The 22,661-nt window shown below is 35.7% G+C and overlaps 1 protein-coding gene across 1 annotated transcript in view; it reads right to left on the bottom strand.

Annotated features, from left to right (window-relative positions):
* LOC140141291 (receptor-type tyrosine-protein phosphatase F-like) overlaps positions 1-22,661 on the bottom strand; it is a 122,354-nt gene that overhangs the window by 92,985 nt on the left and 6,708 nt on the right. Inside the window, exons 2-3 of the mRNA XM_072163116.1 lie at positions 3,660-4,004; positions 295-543 (exon numbers count right to left, since the gene is read on the bottom strand). Coding sequence (XP_072019217.1) covers positions 295-543; positions 3,660-4,004 — 594 coding nt within the window. The remainder of the gene's footprint in view (positions 1-294; positions 544-3,659; positions 4,005-22,661) is intronic.

Consider the following 22,661-nt stretch of genomic DNA (forward strand, 5'->3'; position numbering starts at 1 on the left):
AATACATACATGATGACCGTTCAGGATTGATCACACAATCCGCAGTTAAAAGGGCGACCGTTAAATACCCTAAAAGACACAAAATGCACACGTGCCTCAAACCGGCTTCAATTGTCATCATGGTCATGATTCTAGACGAGTCTTGAACGGATACATGCCTTTGTGTCCTTAAAATACACTTGAGATTACAAAGGGACGTGACTTGTGAAAGACACGTGATTGCTAAGACACGATCAGTATTGTATCCGATTTCGACGCAATGATACAAGAAATGTTTAAAAAAAAAAAACTTACCTCTGACAATTAATCTGACTATTGCGTGTGGTTCCGTCCTCTCATATATTTGATACGCCTCATACGTCGTACCGTTGTATAATGTGACACCGTCAATGTTAATTCTATCATTATTTTTGCCTTCTTTGATGTTTTTATCATTTTCTGTTCTTTTCCATCTGACCCCCATTAAGTTATTCCTTATAACGCGTATCATTGTTGTCTCACCAATGCTGGCGGTGACGGTTGGTTTTGCTGGCCGTGGATCAGCTGTAGAAAAAAAAAAAGTTTATTGTTTTGTCATAAATTTTAAAATCAGAATCAAAAGTAACAAATAAATGGAGGTTAAGATACCTTATATGAGTCCATGCTCCAGAAAAGGTAAGGAATCGAACCTTCGATTTAGGTACTCTGGTTCAAAACTTATTTTTGAAGATGGCACCGTCGGCCGCCATCTTGGATTCTGGGTAAAAATGAAGTCGTAATGTCACAATGTCAGATTTGAAATCCTTGTGGTCGACTTATCCGAAAAAGTGTCTTTGTACTGTACAAATTATGGTATAACCTCAATCCAAGGACGGAGTACCTATATCTTTCTTTCGTTAATGATTAGGCCACACCCTAAAGTGAAGTTTTGCTGTGGTGGGATCGCCACACCTCCACAGCGATTCTGTTACCTTCCCAGCATTTTAGAATGTCGGTAACCTTTATTCTCATTCTTAAACACTTCAATTCAAATAAAAAATATCATAAGTTCCGGTATTCCAAAATTTTAATCAAATTAAATCCTACAAAACCTAGGGATAAAATCGATCAGTCCGGTTGTTGCTACGCGACTCCGATTGATTCACGAGACGAGTACGCGTATTTGCGTCGACTCACCGTATTATATCGTGTCATATCACACGACTAAGAACAAATAAGATTTCAGGAACGTTCTCAAGTATTTAAGAATAAGCATATACAATATATGGAGTTATATTAATTAGATTTTTACCAGGGATTATTAAAACCATTTTTATTCGGACAAAAACGTGAGAATTTTAAACTTTTCTTTGACATTTTATATTTAGATATGCGAATAATACATTAGATTGAATATTTTTATTTTTGGTCAGAGTTTCGGATTAGTCTTGGTCAAGCCTTTAAGATCGTAAATCACAATTAATCATTCTATAACTTAAAATTTTAAAATATAACACGTTTCCTAAACACGCGTACACACCCCATGCATATGATGCACATTTTATGTTTATAAACTCTAGGGTTGAAGCGGTCAATGCCAAAAGAAAAATCAAATTAGCAATCAATTATTGTAGCCAACTTTTCACAACTTTTGTCAAGTATCCAAAACATAAGTATATCAGATAAATATGATACTTCCTAATAAATGCTATAAATGTATTTCAATGAATTTTTAAAAAAAGAAATTAATCTGCAATGGGCTAGTCCAGTTGAAATCCACACTACCCATGTGGAAGATTTTGGAAATATCTTCCACAAGGGGAGTATGTTTTTCAAATGTAATTTGTCAGAGTTAATCATTTTGAAACCCATACTCCCCCTGTATTATGGCTTTACCTATATCTTCTACAACTGGAGTGAGTATTTCAAATGAAAGTTACCCAATTGTCTATTCTATTTGAAACTTATACTCCCTCTGTGAAAGACATCAGCTAAATCTTCCACAGGGGTAGTGTGGATTTCAAATGGAATAGCCCTATGCAGTAATGGACGATACAGAACTTTCAAAGGAGGGATTTTCCCTAACTACGGTTTCCTGGTTAGTGGTTTACAGCTTCAAATATCGACATCATACAACCATGAACAAAACAAATTATTTTAATAAAACCAAAGCAGTGGTATCTGCACACATACATGACAGATTTGTAATTTGGCGATGAATCATTTGATACGTTAACATTTATAAGGAGGAATAGAGATGGGCGCTCTTCATTTATCAAAATACTTCTTAATAGTTGTGATTTTGGTACCAAACTATTTCAACATGTTAGCTGTATCGGTATATTTGTGAATATTCTGAATCATCCAGGTAGATAGATGATTAAGTAAAATTAAATATTAAACTGTTCATCTGGACTTAATGTTTTGAGCTGCCTATAGTATCACGTCTCATCCGAGACACATCTTTAGACCTAATGGGCTGGCGTCACTCCAACCGGGCCACGGATCAACAATTTAACGCCAGCCCATTATGCCTGAACATGCTGAAGATGCGTCTCGGATGAGACGTGATACTGCAGTCAGCTCAAAACAGTAAGTCCAGATGAACGGTTTAATATTTAATTTTACTTAAGGGGTGGGTATGAACCTTTGGACAGTTTTATTTTGGGACATTAGAGCACATCAGCCATATCGAATTGCATTCTGAATACGAAGAATGTCTTCTGATATCAAATAATTTAGATTTTTGAAATTCGCAATGTAATACACATTTTATGGCAAATGATTAAAAATTGATATTTTGATATTTAACAGTACTCGAAGTTAACTTTATAAATCTGATAATATGTACTTAAAGTGTATGTAGGTGGGATGAAAAGCCGACGATCAATTGAAAATTGTGACCTTTCGTATTGAAGATATGGAATTTATTTCCCAAAACACCAAAAAAATAGGTCTTTTTGGGAAAAAAAACCTATATCTCAATATGAAAGGTCAAAATTTTCAATTGATCGTCGGCTTTTCTTCCCGGCTACATACACTTTAAGAATATATCATTAGATTTATAAAATTTACTTCGATGACTGTTCTATATCACCAATGTGAAAAATCTCTAATTTTAATAATTTGTCATAAAATTTGTATTATATCGTGAATTTCAAAAATGAAAATTATTTGATATCAGAAAGACATTCTTCGTATTCAGAATGCAATTGATATGTCTAATGTGCTCTCATGTCCCACAAAAATACTGTCGAAACGCTCAAAACGCTCATTCCAGATCCCTTAAGCTATCGGTAATAAAAGATCAAAACAATTGAGTAGTGTGGTTGAAGAAGTATTCAAGTATAGAGATATGCGTTGTGTTATTTGTAGGGCGCTATAGAAATGTTCTTAAATAAATAAATTAATTAATAAATAAATAAATAAATAAATAAATAAATAAATAAATAAATAAATAAATAAATAAATAAATAAATAAATAAATAATAGATATTTAGTAAGTATTTAAAAAATATAATCATTTTTTTTTTTTTAATCATTTAATCTCTATTTTTTGACACTTCAGTCCTTCGTCCATTGGGGTCTTTTATTTGATTTCGTCAACAATAATATCTTGGTAGAACTTTATACAAAAAAAAATAGCATTGCTTTACTTGACATTTGAAATAAAAGTTTAAGGAAACTTCGTTATTACTCACCATCCCTCGTATGTAATACAACAGAGGTGCTCAATACACCAGCTCCACTCTCTAATTCACATGTATAAATTCCACTAGTATTCTTATAATTAGGCATTAAAATCCTCGCCCCGTAGTCTGTTCTTTGTATCACACTACCCTCTGGTATTGTATGCTCATTGCCGGTGTAATGCGCCCTCGTGAAGGTGATGTTGTCTGTGCTGGAGACTACTGGGTTGTTGACATAGGCGCGAATTTCAGTTTGGCTTATTTGTGTCGTGTCTAGTATATCGGGACTGCTGAATGGCAGATCTGATGGTAACAATGCTGGTTTAATAGTACATACAATTTCTGGTAATGTGGTATCTGAAAAAGAAAAACGAAAGATAACATAATTAAATTATTTGTGCGACTATAATTAGTGAAATCTGTTCATTATCTGACCATTCAGAGGATCGAGCTAATTGTGTATTGTCAGTGCGCAAAATGTTGTGCTGAATTAATTGAGATGGTGATTTATTAATATTAAGAATGGGACGTCGAGTTTAACCGCAAGTGACCATGCATACCTCAAAATCACTTGCATTTATTATGGAGAGCAGAATTAACCATCCAATTGTTGCCGAAAAAAGTAACATGTAATTGTGGACATAGACAGTTCTGGCTCAAGTCTAGGTCTTGTGGTAGAGCGGTCAGGGTAAACAGCACACGCAACAGGTAATAAGGTTGAAATCACATGTAAAGATTTTTACCTCATGGTTAAGTTCACATCAATACAAAAGTTCAATGTCAAGAGAATTTTATTTTCTTATTAGTCTGACCCAAATTCTTCTACTTCAGCACTAATTAACAATAACGGAAGTTCGCCTGTAACCTTTTGAGGTTCCTTCTATTTCCTAGATTAATCTGTGATTTACGTAGCCTTGGTAATAGTCCTATTATTAATTAATCGTTTCACTAGGGACTGCAATGGCCTCATCCCAAAGGTATAGTCCAATAACCTCAATGTAATAATCATAGTGCTAAATTTGATCTCAAGTTGCAGAGTATGAGTTTTTGTACCCAAATTTTCAAAGGTCATTCAATGAATGTACAAATGTACTGGGGTTAAAGAACGGTGCCCCTAATAGACGAGCATCTTGTGGATCCTAGTGTTTCAGGTTGCATTAAGATTTGAGATTCAAGGTAAATGTGTAATACAATTACAAATTTTGAGTAATTTGTCATGCTTTTAAAAAGACATGTCGTTTTAGTCATAACTCTTTTAATAATAAATCATTAAAAAGTACAAATTAAATTAGCTGAAATATTTCATTCTACGTCGCAATCTCGTTTTTGCTTGTGTTACTCCGGTGTTACTACCGTAGTTAGGGGCTGTGCAATAATTATGAGCCCTGGGGAGGGTAAAATTGGGGGGGGAAGAAATTGTTGGTGAGCAGAAAGGGAGGCAAACAATTTTTGGCCAGCCGAGAGGGGGGGGCAAGCGATTTTTGGCACACATTCATGGGGCGCCTTTTAAATAAAACGCTCTAAAAAGGCTTAGAAAAACAGTACGGAAACGCTTTAATATGCAAATTTTCCTGCTCGCAACATATATCTAGACCATTTAAGGTTTGAAAATTGGGAACCCAAAAATTTGGCATGTGTAAAGGGGGGTGGGGGCAAAGATTTTTTGGCGGACCGAGAGGGGGAGGGGGCAAGCGATTTTTGGCAGGCCGAGATGGGGGGGGGCGATTTTTGGTGGGCCGTTCGGAAATTTTCCCCCCGGGGGGCTCATAATTATTGCACAGCCCTTAGAAGCAAACGCTCTCTATCACGGTGTTCATACATAAAACTGAAATTATTCATAATAGGTTTATAAATGCGTATCACTTGTTGAGAGTGAAATTGTACAATAACATGCACGCGTACTGAGATGTTGATACGTCTAATGCACGAGCCCCGCAGTGGTGAGTATATTAGACGCATCAACATCTCAGTACAAGTTGTTCATCTCAGTACTTCTGGTTCGAAAATCGTGCAAAATTAAGCAGCTGAGATGTTGATGCATCTAATGCAATCCCCTCGTGGGGCTCGTGTATTAGACGCATCAACATCTCAGTATACGTGCATTAATTTGTACAATTTCACCCTCAACAAGTAATACGCATTTATTAACCTATAAGTATAATGACAAAGTGTGAAACAATAAATGCGTATGTAGTACACAACATTGAAAACAATTGACAACTATTTGGTAAGTCAATGGTGATATCTCCACTTACATGCTTTTTTTTTCTTGCTTTTTTTTTGCATGTTAGTTTGATCTGCCTACAAAATGTGTTGACAACAAGCTCAAATGCGATTTACTTATAAACCATAAATAGCCACTGATTTATTTTGGTAGTTAACGTTGTCAGTATACGCTCGCGTTTTCACACGATCTTCATTCAGTTGGGTATTGGTATTATGTTTTTATTTTCTGGTTTTTATTATTATTCAAAATTATCGGACTACCAGATTTTTTTTTTTTGTTGTTGTTGTTGTTATTATTGTCCACAGAGAGTATATGCTACTTTCCTCATCCTCTCTTGCACGCATGACTGATTTGAAGTTGTTGAGCTGTTGAAATACAATGTGATGGGAGTCTAAAATTCTTGATGTTTAATTGCAATAATCAATTTACAGCAAATAACCGTGATATAGGCTTCCTGACGTTCTGGATCACATTTCATCCACCTTTAGAACAAATTAAATGGGTCAATGGTATTGGGATAAACAGGATTTGACCTTATGGGCTTATGGGAGACGAGACAGAGGCATCATGTTATTTCCCTCATGTTTGATATCCTCCCACGTGGTACACATTAATTGGGCCAGACATCTACATAATGTAGAACACGTATACAATGGGCTATTCCGTTTGTAATCCACACACACCCTGTGGAAGATTTACCTTAAGTCTTCCACAGAGGGAGTATGGGTTTCGAATAGAACATACAATTGGGTAACTTTTGAAATACTCACTCCAGTCATGGAAGATCATAGTAAATCTACATACAGGGGGAGTGTGGTTTTCAAAATGAGTAACCCTGACCAATTACATTTGAAAAACGTACTCCCCCTGTGGGAGATATTTCCAAAATCTTCCACAGGGGTAGTGTGGATTTCAACTGGAATAGCCCAATGCTATTATTACATATAATATGGCACGTGTTCTGATGTTAGTTAAGGTTAGTAACTTTTGTAAACTGTTGCGATTTGGTAGTTCGCAGTATCTTGCGAATAGTAGTGAGATTTGGCAAAAACAATTGCATTGATCATTTCATAGCGAGTGTGTAGAAGAATTCAAATATCACAGATATACTTTTGCAGGTCCTGTGGTTCTTGAGTTATGTTGTAAAGAGGGCTGAAACAACAACACTTTTGTAAAACGCACAGAACTCATTCACAACAATAAATCAAGCAAGTTTTCAAAGTATATGATTTGTAGAATGAACTTTTGCAAAACATCAAAGTTTTATTTTTCAATAATAATTATATTGATTTAGATAATGAAAATCGATTTTTGGCTGCTTCGACCAACAATACCTAGGCTAGCCTTAAATGTATAACTTATTATCATTCTGTTTCCCTCTTACTAAGAGTGAGATCCCAGCAAACACAAAACGTTTTCGACATCATTCGCAAAAGGTTATAAAAGGTTGTCAGAAAACATTTAAATGTCGGGTTATAATTATAAAGGGTATATTAAGAGTATAAAACGTTTTCATAACCTTAAAAACATCTTTTGATAATCTACTGCTCACAGCAAACAAAAATGTTTTACAGAAAACGTTTAAATGTCGGGTTATATAAAGGGTATAAAAACGTTTTAATAACATTCAAAAAACATTCTTGAAAACTTGATACAAAACATTCTAAACAGAATGTTATTTTTGAGTTGAAAAATATTTTGCGAAAAATGTTTTAAAAACGTTTTCATGACTTTTATATAACCCGACATTTAAATGTTATTAAAAGGTTTTGAAAAAAACATTTTAAGAACATTTCTGTGTTTGCCGGGTTCAAATATTTTAACATAATGTTATTTAAGTATTGACACAATATTTGGCAGAAATGTTTGCAAAAATAGTTTACAATAACATTTTTTGAAACCATTTAAAAATATTGTTGTAGTGTGTTTTCATACAAAACGTTTTAAAATGTTATCATGACCTCTATATAACCCGACATTTTAATGTTATTAAAACGTTTTTACCTAAACCAAAAGCCAAAATATAACTTATTTAAAATGTTTTTGTGTTTGCTGGGATATAATTATACTTTACACTGTGATTATCTTTGGTAAGTCAAAGGGACAGGGGCATCACATGATTTCCCTCAATTGTTTTACGCCCACGTTGTGACAAGCATCCGTGTTCTCCGGCAACATCTGAGGCCCCATATCACTAGGGAACATTTTCAAATTTCGCAGAAAACGGCAAAAAATATAATCAATGGATTATACAAATTTACACCAAGTTACCCAAAGTTGATATCCAACAAACTTGTTTGTAACTTTGTGTAACCTTAAGAATAGTATGCGTAACTTTGCGCAAACTTCACGCAATTAACTTTTAAAAATCTGTTTGTAATTTTGTATAACCTTAATAATATCGTGTGTAACTTTACGCAAATTTAAGAGATTAACATAAGTGTTAGTGTTTGGCTAAGTTAAGACATTTCTCACATGAGCCTCATCTGGAAGCCCAGATATTTTTGGGTGGGTGCGGCGTGCCGCACCCACCCTGTATTCTCTGACTATTGACCTACTTTTTCACATGCCGCAGTGTTGAAAAAATATTTGTGCCGGTTATATCCCAAACACCCACAGAGGTGATAGTTTACGGCGAGTTTTGTAATTATTACTTGATTTTGATATGTAAGTAATACGATAAAGTCGTCATAGGCAGTAATGTGTTTGTATTAAAAGAAATAACAAAAATAATTATTTAAGTAATAGAAATACTATTTGGAAATTGCAGCAAGATTTGCAGATGTTTTTATTTGAACAGTACCAGTTCACCAGTTTTGCTAGTTTTCCTAATCTTTGGGCTAAATTAATAGCATCGTGAAGGTCATATATATCATTTTATACTGACAGCTTCGACATGTACTTAAATACAGCTTGTATGTGCATTGTGTTCAGTGTGTACATAGGCTATTTACTTTTCAAATCTTGTGACAAATAGTGCTTGTATAAGGTATTATAGACAAATTATTAGAATGCATGTGTACCAGTAGAAATGGCCCAGGTTGAATAAAATAAATAAACATATGAACGAATATTTTATTCCCTGGATTATTTTTGTTGGGACAAAATAATGATATAGTTTGACGCTTTGAAATACAGATATGTTAATCATAATAAAGTTACAAAGTTAAAAAATAATATCGAAATATTGTAAAATCAAACATTTCCCTCATAAGTTGCAATACAACATATTGAGGAAATTGATATGACAGATTTTTAAACTTTGATATGGAAAGATACCCCAGCCCTGTTGTCTCACCAGAGAAGATGAGCAGAAGTCTTTCTATCTGATGATAAAAAAACCTCTAGGTATGATTACGAAAATGTTTTAAATAACTATTATCTACAAAAGTTTTATAACCATGTTTTATATAAAATGTTAACATAAAACGTCTTGTGTTATGATGTGAAGGGTTAATATGAAAACAGGGAAAATCTGTGCCAACTGACCAGCAGAGAACAAAGGATAAGCAATAGATCAGATTAAAATCAGGGAAAATATGACACAACCTCCAATGGGGGAATAACAAACGTATAAACGTATAAAGTTAAAAAGCTCTTTTAACTTTGTTTATACGTTTTGTGTTATTCCCCTATTGGAAATCGATGTTGTGCCATATTTTCCCTGTTTTTAATTGTGAACTTGACTTACTCATTCTTTCATTTCTCTTGACAATTTTTCATTTACCCACCCTATTCCTTTTAAAGGATTTTTTATTATATTATCATTGTACATGGATACCAGCGGGGATACCAGCTGATTGCAATTGCCATATTATTGGAATTCTTACAATTAAAGCTTCACTTGACTTGCAATATCATTACAAGAATCATGCAGCTCTACCTATAAAATAACAATGTCAATCTCGTAAAGTTATTAATGGAAGGGGTATGAACGTTTGGACAGTATTTATTGTGGGACATTAGAACACATCAGACATATCGAATTACATTCTGAATACGAAGAATGTCCTTCTGATATCAAATAATTTTGATTTTTTGAAATTTGCAATGTAATACACATTTTATGGCAAATGATTAAAAATTGATATTTTTGATATTTAACAGTACTCGAAGTAAACTTTATAAATATGATGATTTATACTTAAAGTGTATGTAGGTGGGATGAAAAGCCGACGATCAATTGAAAATTTTAACCTTTCGTATTGAAGATATGGATTTTTTCCCAAAACGCCCAAAAAATTAGGTCTTTTGGGGAAAAAATCCATATCTTCAATATGAAAGGTCAAAATTTTCAATTGATCGTCGGCTTTTTCCTCCCAGCTACATACAATTTAAGAATATATCATTAGATTTATAAAATTTACTCCGAGGACTGTTATATATCAAAAATGTGAAAAATATCAATTTTAATAATTTGTCATAAAATTTGTATTATATCGTGAATTTCAAAAAATGACAATTATTTGATATCAGAAAGACGTTCTTCGTATTCAGAATGCAATTCGATAAGTCTCATGTCCCACAAAAAATACTGTCGAAACGCTCAAAACGCTCATTCAAGATCCCGACTGATTTGAGATTGTTTGGGTTGTTAAAATACAATGTGATCAGTGTTCTTCGGTTATATTTATAAATGCGCTTTTATAAATACGCACGTGACTCATGGGCACGACATACCAAGACCAGCAATAACCAGCAAAACAAAGACAATTGGTTGAGAATTAAAGAAATGGTGATCTAAAACCCAAGGAAGAAGCGAAAACAAAAGTTGCACTTTTGTGTTCTAATCAATGCATTAGGAAACGAAGTTGGAGAAAACCTTCTGTTAATAAAATACTATGCTGAGCCACCAGCCTGGGTGGTTCACGCTCCAGTAATTTCAGATTATTGAGCTCAGTAATACATCAAATAATTTATTCCAATTCATGAAAACAAATAGATAATCAGCTTATCGGATTAAAAGCTTAGAGGGAAGGTCTTGTTGCTCAGCGAGTGTTTGTAATTATCAGGTTTTCTCCAAATTCATTCTCTAATGGAAAGTACGACGCGCTCGTCGATCAATGGAAGCACGGCGCTACTTCTTGTTCGAGAGCGCATTGTGAACAAATCAATAGGGCATGCAATGGAGCAAAGTGCAACTTTAGAATTTGCATCTTCCTTGGGTTTTTGGATCGTCGTATCTTTATTTCTTGAACGATTTCAACAAATATGGTCTTAAATTCGAGCTAAAAGATAACTATTGGCTGCTGGTTCCAATTATGACATACTAGTATACTCTTCCATCATCCAAGGCCTTCATCTTGATAACAATATCAACTTCACCGTGGAATAACTATTTTAAAAATCTATTTTGATATCAAACAACGTCCCTTGTTCCTGATAATTCATTTTGTTATCTGTTATTACTTGCATCATTCATCGAGATCATCAACAGCGTGTTACAACGTCTGCAAAGGAAACTACACTAATCTGGTGTCTGGAGACTTGTGATCTACTATAGGGCCTAATATATGAAGAAGATGATAATAGAGCATCAATTGTGAAGGGAAACTTTTGACAACACATTTATGGGTTTGACATGAGAATCTATACTTCCACCATGTCTACTTCCGCTGATGTTATTTTAAAGACCCCAATTTACATAAAAGCATTGTCTCTCACACATTTTGACGAATGTGCTATACTTTTTTTTTCTTCTTTTTGCTGAAATATAAATTATCCGAAGCGCGCAATACTCTTACTATGTTTTTGTCCACCTTTTCCATGTTTTGACGGTTTGACTCTGGGTTTGACCGAGCGCTATGTGATAATTTTTTTTTATCTGGGGGTAATGAGTTATGTACGTTTTACAAAAGTGTTGGTGTTTCAGCCCTCTTTACAACATAACTCAAGAACTATAGGACATAAAAAATATATCTGTGATATTTGAATTCTTCAACACACTCACTATGAAATGATCAATGCAATTTTTGCCAAAGCTCACTACCATTCGCAAGATGCTCTGAACTACCAAATCGCAACAGTTTAAATAGTTGTTAAACTAAACAATGCTATGCTATGCGTCTATTAACATGATTAACGAGTTGCTCGGACTGTCCGCAAACCATTTTAAGATAATGATGCCTTAGTCGGGCATTCAAATGGAAAATATTGCGACGTGTCGGACTGAAACAGTGGATACTGTACTGTACTTCTCATATTCGAATTAGTGAATCTTGGATTGATGGGTGCACCCTGGATTTAACAAGTATTATTTACCCACCCGCGAAATATTCCCTTATGCAGGGACAGACCACCCCCCCCCCCCCGACACCTAAATGGGGACGGAGGAGCGGGAAATGGGGACGAGAAGAAGGGGAGAAAAGAGAGAAAGAAGGGGAAGGAGAGGGAGAAAGAGAATGGAAAGGGGAAGGAGAGAGGAAGGGGAAGTAGAAGTGGAGGGAAAATGAAAAGGGAAAGGGAAAGGGACGAGAGGGAGCGTAAAAATAGGGACGATACTGACGTCCCACCCCCCCCCCTCCTCCTCCGAACTGACAATGCTAGCTACGCGCGCCTGATTATCTCTCTCAACTTTTCCTATAATTCTCCCTTTCACTATTTTCCTTCCCTTAATCTTCTAAAAATATCCTTCCAAAGTGAGCGATATGCCCGCCATGCACCACGCCCACTAAAATGGATAAAAATATCGATGCCACCTTACCGGGGAATTTACTACAATCGACCTTTACATTAAGGGATCTGGAATGAGCGTTTTGAGCGTTTCACAGTATTTTGTGGGACATGAGAGCACATCAGACATATCGAATTGCATTCTGAATACGCAGAATGTCTTTCTGATATCAAATAATTTTCATTTTTGAAATTCACGATATAATACAAATTTTATGACAAATTATTAAAATTTGATATTTTTCACATTTTGATAGTCCTCGAAGTAAATTTTATAAATCTAATGATATATTCTTAAAGTGTATGTAGCTGGGAGGAAAAGCCGACGATCAATTGAAAATTTTGACCTTTCATATTGAAGATATGGATTTTTTTCCCAAAAAGACCTAATTTATTTTGGTGTTTTAGGAAAAAATGTTCAATTGATCGTCGGCTTTTCATCCCATCTACATACACTTTAAGTATAAATCATCAGATTTATAAAGTTTACTTCGAGTACTGTTAAATATCAAAAATGTCAATTTTTAATGATTTGCCATAAAATGTGTATTACATTGCGAATTTCAAAAATGAAAAGATATCAGAAGGACATTCTTCGTATTCAGAATGCAATTCGATATGTCTGATGTGCTCTAATGTCCCACAATAAATACTGTCCAAACGTTCATACCCCACCCCTTAATAGCATCATTGCAAAGGTTTAATTTTTATTCTGGGAAGCTTTGTCATTTTCATTTTGCCTTTAGCGGGTCCTGGTACACATGCTCCTCTGCTGACCACACTTGAGTGATATTAGGGCAAAATTGATATTGGTCTTCCTGTTATTGCCATTCCAACATAATAATATTACTATGCCAGTCACTTGTCAATCTTCGCTAGATATTTTTAAAACTTGGTTATAATGTTATGTCATGTCCTGTACATAAATACGACACATAACTGCCCTGTATAATGTGGTTTAGAGAAATAATACTGAATTAGTATTTTTGATCATATTGCCTCCGTCTATACTGGCCGACGGATTATTAAACAGATTTTTAGGCCTTTCTGATCAAAACGTTTCGTAAGTTTGTGCCCCTCCCTCCCGAAAATCACCTTTCCCCCCTTCCCCTCCATGGGCACTCCCGTGAAATATCCTGGCTACGCCACTGTCAACTTCTCAGAAAGAGAGAGAGAGAGAGAGAAACTGAAACACAAAATATTACCATGATTACGGTAGGTTTTCAAATTTCGTCTGTCTTCTGCTAACGTATGGAAAAAGACATCACTGTGGGTTTGTTTATGTGGGGGGGTGCTTGTTTGTTTGGATTTTTTTTTCACTTTTCATTTTAAATTTTCTACATGTAGAAGCTTTAACTTCAGGGATGCAAGCTGATCTGAAGGAAAAAGCCTGAAAAGTGTGTGAATCGGGGCCAAAAGCCTCCAAAACGGGTAGAAAATAAAGAAAAGTGCAGGAATCTGGACGATGAACGCAGGATTTCCTGCAAAAGCAGGAAAACTTGCATCCCTGTGTAACATAGCCATATAAAATGTTCTACATTTTACAAGAATAAATACATTACTCGTTTAAGTCCAAATAGGCCTATTAAGTTCAGAGACCACGTTCTGCGTCTTTTATTTACACCAAAATATTACTGTACTACACGTAATCAAGTCGCTAACTTATACCATTACACAATGAAGTCTATTAGTCCACTAGCCCATCATTGTCATTTTGTGTTCAGTCATTACTTTTATACTCGTACTTATATAAGTATGATAAAAATATTAATTTGAAGCTAATCTCAAATATTTTTAATGGTAGTCTTTGTCAACAATTAGTCCGTGCTTGTCGACAATCAAGGAAATTGCTTTGTCGACAATATTGTCGACAACAGCCATAATCTCTACATATGCATAACAGCCTGTTTCTGAAGGATTGATTACGGGGCTAGTTTGGATCCTTTGCTTAACTTGCAAGGATAAATATCCAAATAAATTGAAACTCAGAAACACAGGGCTTTACCACTATTATCCCTTTTAAATCATCAGTAGTTAAGGTAGACTTTTTCGGAGGTTTATGGGCGTGGCTAATTAGCATATATGAATATTCATGATATGGGCGTGACTAATTAGCATATATGAATATTCATGAGGTGGGCGTGGCTAATTAGCACACATGAATATTCACGAGGTGGGCGTGGCTAATTAGCTTATATGAATATTCATGAGATGGGCGTGGCTAATTAGCATATTTGAAGAAAATTTTGAAGAAAAAAGTTGAAAAAAAATGAAAAAAATTTCAAAATAAAATTTCAAAAAATTTCTTTTCAAAAAAAAAATTTCCCCAAAAAATTTCAACAAAAATTTCAAAAAAAAATTTCAAAATTTTTTTTTTTAAATTTAAAAAAAATTTCAGAGTGACCCTTGACCCGGACGTGACCTTTGACCTGCTTTTTTGTTCTAGAAACACCAAAATTTTAAAAATAAGTGAAAAAATTTGCCTAAAATAACGCGTCGTATCGGCCGTATTACGGAATGTATCGGCGTCAAATTCGATATATACGGTAAGGGTCGAATTACGAGTTACCCGCGGGGGTCGAGGGGTCGAAAAGTCGATGCGCTTAAAAAATTAATTTTATCTAGGGAAATATCGTATTTTTCGTTCTATATTACGTATCGAGGTAAAACTTTTAAAAAACCCTGACCATGCTACACGGAAGCGACCCTCGACCGGGAAGTGATGCTTGACCCGGAGCGACCCTTTGACGAACTTTGATCCCTACGTGTCTACGTACCCGTATAAAAATGACTTAACTAGGTTATGATCAGTGTGACATAGAACTGGATGAAACCAGTTAGAACCAGGTTCTCCTATCCCCTCCTCCCACCACCATCACATACGACAAATGCGTCGATCGCGTAATGAAATGCGTCAAAGCGTAACGAAATGCGTCGATTGCGTAATGAAATGCGTCAAAGTGTAATGAAATGCGTCAACCTGTAACAAATTGTTTAAAAATGCGTCATTGCGTCCTAAAATGCGTCAAAGCGTAACAAATTGCTTAAAAATGCATCATTGCGGCGTGAAATGCTTCGAGGCGTAACGAATTATTTCAAAATACGTCAAAAATAACGTGATTCTTTATGCAATCCAACTCTGACATCATTTCCGGTACAAAATGGCGCACTTCCGATACAAAATGACAGAACTTCAATTTCAAAATGGCAGAACTTAACTTTCGACCTCGTGAATCATAGTGTATTGCGTCTTTTCATAACGAAATGCATCAAAACCGTAACAAATTGCGTCATTGCGTAACAAAATGCATAAAAACGTAACATATTGCGTCAAATTGCATCGATCGTGTGACGAAATGCATAATGCGAAAGTGATGTTAAAGGTTTAAAATTGGGTTAATAAAGAGTAAGAGTCGATTGTATTTCATTTCTCTACTTTATTATTGTGAAAAGTACTTCGCGGGTTAATCTTCGTCGTCCTCTCCCATGGCGGATTCCTCGTCATCTTCATCGTACTGGAACAGTCCGTCAAATTTGGAGCGATGTTTAGCCATCGTTCTCTTCACGGCTTTGTCCACCTCAGCGCCATTCTCCATTTTCTCCTCGAGATCATCCGCGATCTCCGTGTAAACTCCGTCGTCTTTGAGAAGCGCGTGGCTTCGTAGAAACGTGCTGTACCGCTCGAAAAAGTCGCGTTTTACGGCCCATACGGCCTTCAGATGGGCCTTTTCCCTCGCCATCTCCGGGTCCATGCCATCGTCGATGTACTTTTCGTATTTTTCCCTCCTCATATCTTCCGTAGCTTCTTTAGCTCCCGCGTACCATTCCCGATAAGCCTCGTTGTCTTCCAGTTCGTCGCCGGATTCTCTGTCAGAGACAACCTCCGAGTCGTTATCGTCGGACTCCTCCTCCTCGTCTTCATCATCATCCTCTTCTTGTTCTGCAAGGTGTACGTGTTGCTTGTGTCTCTCGAGATCGTACTTGCGCGAGAACGTCCTGCCGCACACGGAGCAAGGATAAGATTTAAAGGTATTCATGTCTCTTCGGAAGGATCAAAATGATCGAAAGGTTTAAAATGACCGATTTATATACTAAACCTTTGCGTTACGCTAATCATTACGCAATTTACGCATTTTAAAGCAATTTGTTACGCTTTGACGCATTTTAGTACGCAATCGGTGCACTTTGACGCATTTTAATACGCAATCGACACATTTAGTTACGCGATCGACGCATTTCGTTACGCTTTGACGCATTTCATTACGCGATCGACTCATTTCGTTACGCTTTGACGCATTTCGTTACGAGATCGACGCATTTCGTTACGCTTTGACGCATTTTGTTGCGTAACTGACGCAATTTGTTACACAATTGACGCATTGATTAATTTTGTTGTATATATGTGGTGGTGGGAGGGGATAGGAGAACAGGTTCTATCTGGTTCTATCTGGTTTGATCCGGTTCAATATCGCGATTCCCCTTCACTATCGGAATACGAATACTCCACACGGGTCTACGAAAGAGAAATATTTGATATTTATGGTCAAAATGCACTGCATTACCCAGCTCTTTGACTCATTTTGAAGCATTTTATCGTGCAACTGATGCGCGTTTCGTTACGCAAATGACGCATTTTGTTACGCAATCGGCGTAACTTCCGGGTCGAGGGTCGCTTCCGTGTAGCATGATCAGGGCTTTAAGTTTTACCTCGATACGTGCTATAGAACGAAAAATACGGTATTTCCCTAGAATTTTTTTTTTTTTTAAGCCCTCGACCCCCGCGGGTAACTCGTAATTCGACCCTTACCGTATATATCGAATTTGGCGCCGATACCTTCCGTAATACGGCCGATACGACGCGTAAAAATTTAGGCAAATTTTTTAACTTATTTTTAAAATGTTGGTGTTTCTAGAACAAAAAACCAGGTCAAAGGTCACTTCTGGGTCAAGGGTCACTCTTAAAAAGAATTATTTTTTTTTCTATTTTTTCAAAATTTAAATTTTGAAATTTGTTTTCATTTTTTTTTTTTTTTTTTTTTTTTGAAATTTTTTTTCATTTTTTATTGGAATTTTTTTTTTTTTTTTTTTTGGAATTTTTTAGAAATTTTTTTTTAGAAATTTTTTTTTTTTAGAAATTTTTTTATTCATTTTTTTTTTAATTTTTTTTTTCAACTTTTTTCTTCCAAAATGTTATTCAAATATACTAATTAGCCACGCCCATCTCATGAATATGCTAATTAGCCACGCCCACCTCGTGAATATTCATGTATGCTAATTAGCCACGCCCACCTCATGAATATTCATATATGCTAATTAGCCACGCCCATATCATGAATATTCATATATGCTAATTAGCCACGCCCATAAACCTCCGAAAAAGTCTACCTTAACTACTATCATCGAATTTACTTATGTTGTTTAGGAAATACAGTGATTTCCTTACCAAATCACGTTGGTCCACAAAAGATTACTGTTATGTTGCACACACTTGCACACGACTAACTACAATTCTAGAAAAAAAACAGGCACTATTTTTGGGGGTTAAAAATAATTATTATCTTGTTGTGCCAAATGAGATTATAGCTAAATCCTAATCCTTGAGTTCGAACTAACTGGCAAATCCTTGAGTTAGAACTCATTGGAATAAAAGTCAAATTCTTATACTTGACCAATTTTGGAAAATAATGGTCAAAAACGGGTCTAAGATTGAGCTAAATTTCATTAGGCAATTTTTATTCGAAACAAAAATGTGTTGTATTTTTCTTGAATCGGAATCGAGTAGACCTAATAGATAGACTAGATTATGTGTGTTGCAACAGATAATCATTTTATGAACAAAATCAATATCATAAATTTGGGGGGAAATCGCTGTATTTCCTAAACAACATTAGTAAATTCGATGATTTAAAAGGATACTATTGGTAAAACCGCATACTTTGTGCTTTCAAATTGGATATTCACTCTTGCAAGTAAAGTGAACTTCAGGAGCCGAAGTAGCTTAGCGACACTGTTTAAAACCTCTAGGTTAAATATTAACCCTAATATTTTTATTCGTCATAACAAAAACGCACGCGTTTACGCCCAAACGACTTAAAGCTAATCGTAGATCCATTTTACCCCAGCACCTTACTGGGGGGTAGGACCGGCCGTCAAAGATGGCCATAGAGGGTGTTGGGGGGTGTTCACAGCGAATGTGTAGAAGAATATCACAGATATGTACTCTTGTTAAACATGCGCGTATTTGGGGGGGGCTTTGGGGCGCCAGCCCCGGGGTCAAAGTAGGGGCGGCAAAAACGAAGGGCGGCGGAAGAAGAAGGGCGGCAAAAACAGGGGCGGCAAAAACGGATGGGGCGGCAACATGAATTAGCAAATAAAAAAGGGCGCCAAAAATTGAAAAAGCATAACAAATTTTGAAAAAAGGTTGCTTTTAGGGCGCTATCGCCTAAATTCCTTTTTTTTTTTTTTTTTTTTTTTTTTTGCTCTTCACTTTTTCAAACGACCGTGAAAAAAATTGGGTCAACCTTTTCGGGCTGTTAAAGAAGGGGCGGCAAAATTGTTTCTTCTTCAGCCCCCCGGGGTTGGGGCGGCCACGGTACGCCACTGCTTGTAGGTCATGTGGTTCTTGAGTTAATGTTAATGTTATAAAGAAGGCTGAAACAGCAACACTTTTGTAAAACGTACGTAACTTTATATTCACAGCAAAAAAATCAAGCAAGTTTTCAAAGTATATATGATTTGTAGAACGAAATTTTGCAAAACATCAAAGTGTTATTTTTCAATACTATATTGATTTGATAATTAAAATTTTTTGGCTGCTTCGACCAACAATAGATAGTGAAGACCTTATAAGATATAGTGTGCAATCATTATGCCCCCCTGGGGTACAATTTCCGAATGGCCCGCCAAAATCGCTTGCCCCCCTCTCTCGGCCTGCCAAAAGTCGCTTTCCCCCCTCTCGGCCCGCCAAAAATTGCTTGCTCCCCAATTTTACCCTCCCAGGGCTCATAATTATTGCACAGCCCCTTAAGGGCTGGGGTATGAACGTTTGGACAGTATTTATTGTGGGACATTAGATCACATCAGACATATCGAAATTGCATTCTGAATACGGAGATGTCATTCTGATATATCAAATAATTTTGATTTTTTGAAATTCGCAATTTAATACACATTTTATTGCAAATCATTAAAAATTTATATTTTTGATATTTAACAGTACTTGAAGTAAACTTTATAAATCTGATGATTAATACTTAAAGTGTATGTAGGTGGAATAAAAAGCCGACGATCAATTGAAAATTCTGACCTTTGGTATTGAAGATATGGATTTTTTTTCCCAAAACGCCAAAAAAAATTAGGTCTTTTGGGAAAAAATCCATATCTTCAATATGAAAGGTCAAAATTTTCAATTGACCGTCGGCTTTTTCCTCCCTGCTACATACACTTTAAGAATATGTCATTAGATTTATATAATTTACTTCGAGGACTGTTATATATCAAAAATTTGAAAAATATCAAATTTTATAATTTGTCATAAAATTTGTATTATATTGTGATTTTCAAAAATGAAAATTATTTGATATCAGAAAGACATGCTTCGTATTCAGAATGCAATTCGATAGGTCTGAGGTGCTCTCATGTCCCACAAAAATATTGTCGAAACACAATAAACGCTCATTTTAGATCCCTTAAGAAATGAGGTACATTCTTGCGGTACCTCTTTTCTTATCGTAAAATAACGTACCGATTGTCTTGAGTCACTGAAATTCCAGTGTAGTAACTGGATTCCCCGCCCCTATAATATACATAACTTTTGCTACCAGTGTGTTATTATTTTTTGAGAAAAATGCAAAAATAGTCACAAATTTATCAAGGGGTGTAGTACCACCTTAACAATATCACAAGTCAAGTATTACGACCTAGCCTATATATATATAGAAGGGTGGACTTTTTAAAAGGGCAAGAGTGTATTAAAACAATGCAATTCCCCATTACTCCTATTTCATATAAATAGAAAGAATTTTGTTTTTACATAGAATTTAAAATTACTCCACTACAAGCAACATTAATCAGGGTAAAGCATGTTTCCCCACGATAAAACGCTAATAATAAATTGCCTTCTCTGCAATTCCTAATGTGTTTTACCTAATTCTGTTACGATTATACGTTTCCTATATACAAGTTATCTGATTCAGGCATACCCATTATAAACTGAGCTCAGAAAGAAACTTTTAATTTTTCACAAGGTCATATCTTAAAATCCTGTCCATCAAAATCAACCAAAATTACACACATGCTTTCTTCAACACTCTACTCTAAACACATGTCAGTAACCAAGCAGTTTTCTATACTGACACAACAGCACAATGCACTGACATGGAACAGCTTCCTGGACCACATTCACAGCCCAATAATTGGCACCCAGCAAAAGAAATCTGTGAAAAATCCTTGCACATGTGATATTCCCAAAGAGTAAGTGGAATAGTGTGGAACAAGACCTGTTTCTTGAAGTAAGTGAGTGAAAAGGAAAAAAAGCAGCACCGTTTCGTCATCTGTGTCAGGATCTTGTATGCATTCTCACAGATTTCTTGTGCTGGGTGCCAAATATTGGGCTGCGAAAGTGGTCCAGGAAGCTGTTCCGTGTTTTTTGCTGTTGTGTCAGTTGGACAACTGCTTGGTTACTGACATGTGTTTTGAGTAGGGTATTGAAGTATCCTGTGTGTAATTTTGGTTCATTTTGATTGATAGGATTTTAAGATATGACCTTGTGATTCACAAGTTGTGAAAAATTATAAGTTTCTCTTTTGAGCTCAGTTTCCATGGATAAAATGGATGAGATATTGCAAAGGCTCTTTCTTCTAAATGATATTCATTATGTGAATCTACAAATACATAATTATCATTACTGAACCATTTTGAAGAAATTAAAGTAATTGGGTTTACTAAACAAACAGGTCTTCCAGTGGCATCCGCCGGGGGGGGGGGCACTCCAACTTTGGAGGTGACGCGTATGTAGGGCTGTTAGTGTTAAGACCCCATTTTTCAGCATCGCTGTCACCCAAAGACCCCATATTTTTTTACGAACACATGCTCTGTCACCCGAAGACCTCCTATTTTTCCATTTGATCTGTCACCCAAAGACCTTTACAAGTTCAATTTGAACAGCAACTTTCATTTATCACTGATTTTGGTGCTTATTTTGAAAAAACAAAGAAATTTGAAGCCATTTAGAACTAGAAATTCGATTTTGGAGGTTTCTGTGGCGCTGTTTCGGTTCTCACCACAAAGATTTCATTTAAAAAAAGGTCATGTTCTCACCCAATGACCCCATATTTTTTACATTTTGCTCTCACCGAATGCCAAATCATGCTCTCACCCAATGACCCCATATTTTTTTACATTTTGCTCTCACCGAATGCCCTTTAGTGCGAAAGTGCCAGCCCTACACCTGTATCCATTTCAAATTGAAGTGCCCCGGGGGCGTCCGGAGGTTTGCAAAAGTGGAGGCCTGGGTTTCGAACCCCCGACTGTTCAAAACAAATTCTAACTAACTGGTATATAATTCCCCTATTTTACTCCCGATTGGGTTCATTTTCATATAAGGTATAATAAGCTTAAACTTTTATCAAAATATCTAAACACAATTCAACACAGTAATCAACGTAAAATAACCGGGTTTTGAAAACAGTTCAAGTAATAAACAGAGCTGGGTTTGGCATCATATTTGTTTTACGCTTCTTGCAAAATTATGATAGCGATCTTTTATTTAATGTATCTATTTTTAAAATGATCAGGTTCTGGATATGGTTTCCGTGAGTATCTCTCAACTATTTTAGATTTTATTTTCCCCCTTTATCAATAACAGCATACAGTGCCTGATAGGAAAATAGTCAATGTTATAAGTCCTTTGACTATCACGGGGTCAAGGAACTATTTTTAGATTCATTTAATGATAACTTCTTGTGCAATTAAAGTTTTGAAAATAATGACGTCATGACAGTAGCTGGTTGTCATGACAATCGCTTGTCTAATCAAATGGTGATGGATGCGAGTAAAAATTGCAGGAACAACCACAGATTAAATCTGAGACACTGAGATAGTATGGCAATCTATCC

The sequence above is a fragment of the Amphiura filiformis genome, chromosome 19, assembly GCF_039555335.1.
Source record: "Amphiura filiformis chromosome 19, Afil_fr2py, whole genome shotgun sequence".
NCBI lineage: Eukaryota > Metazoa > Echinodermata > Ophiuroidea > Amphilepidida > Amphiuridae > Amphiura > Amphiura filiformis.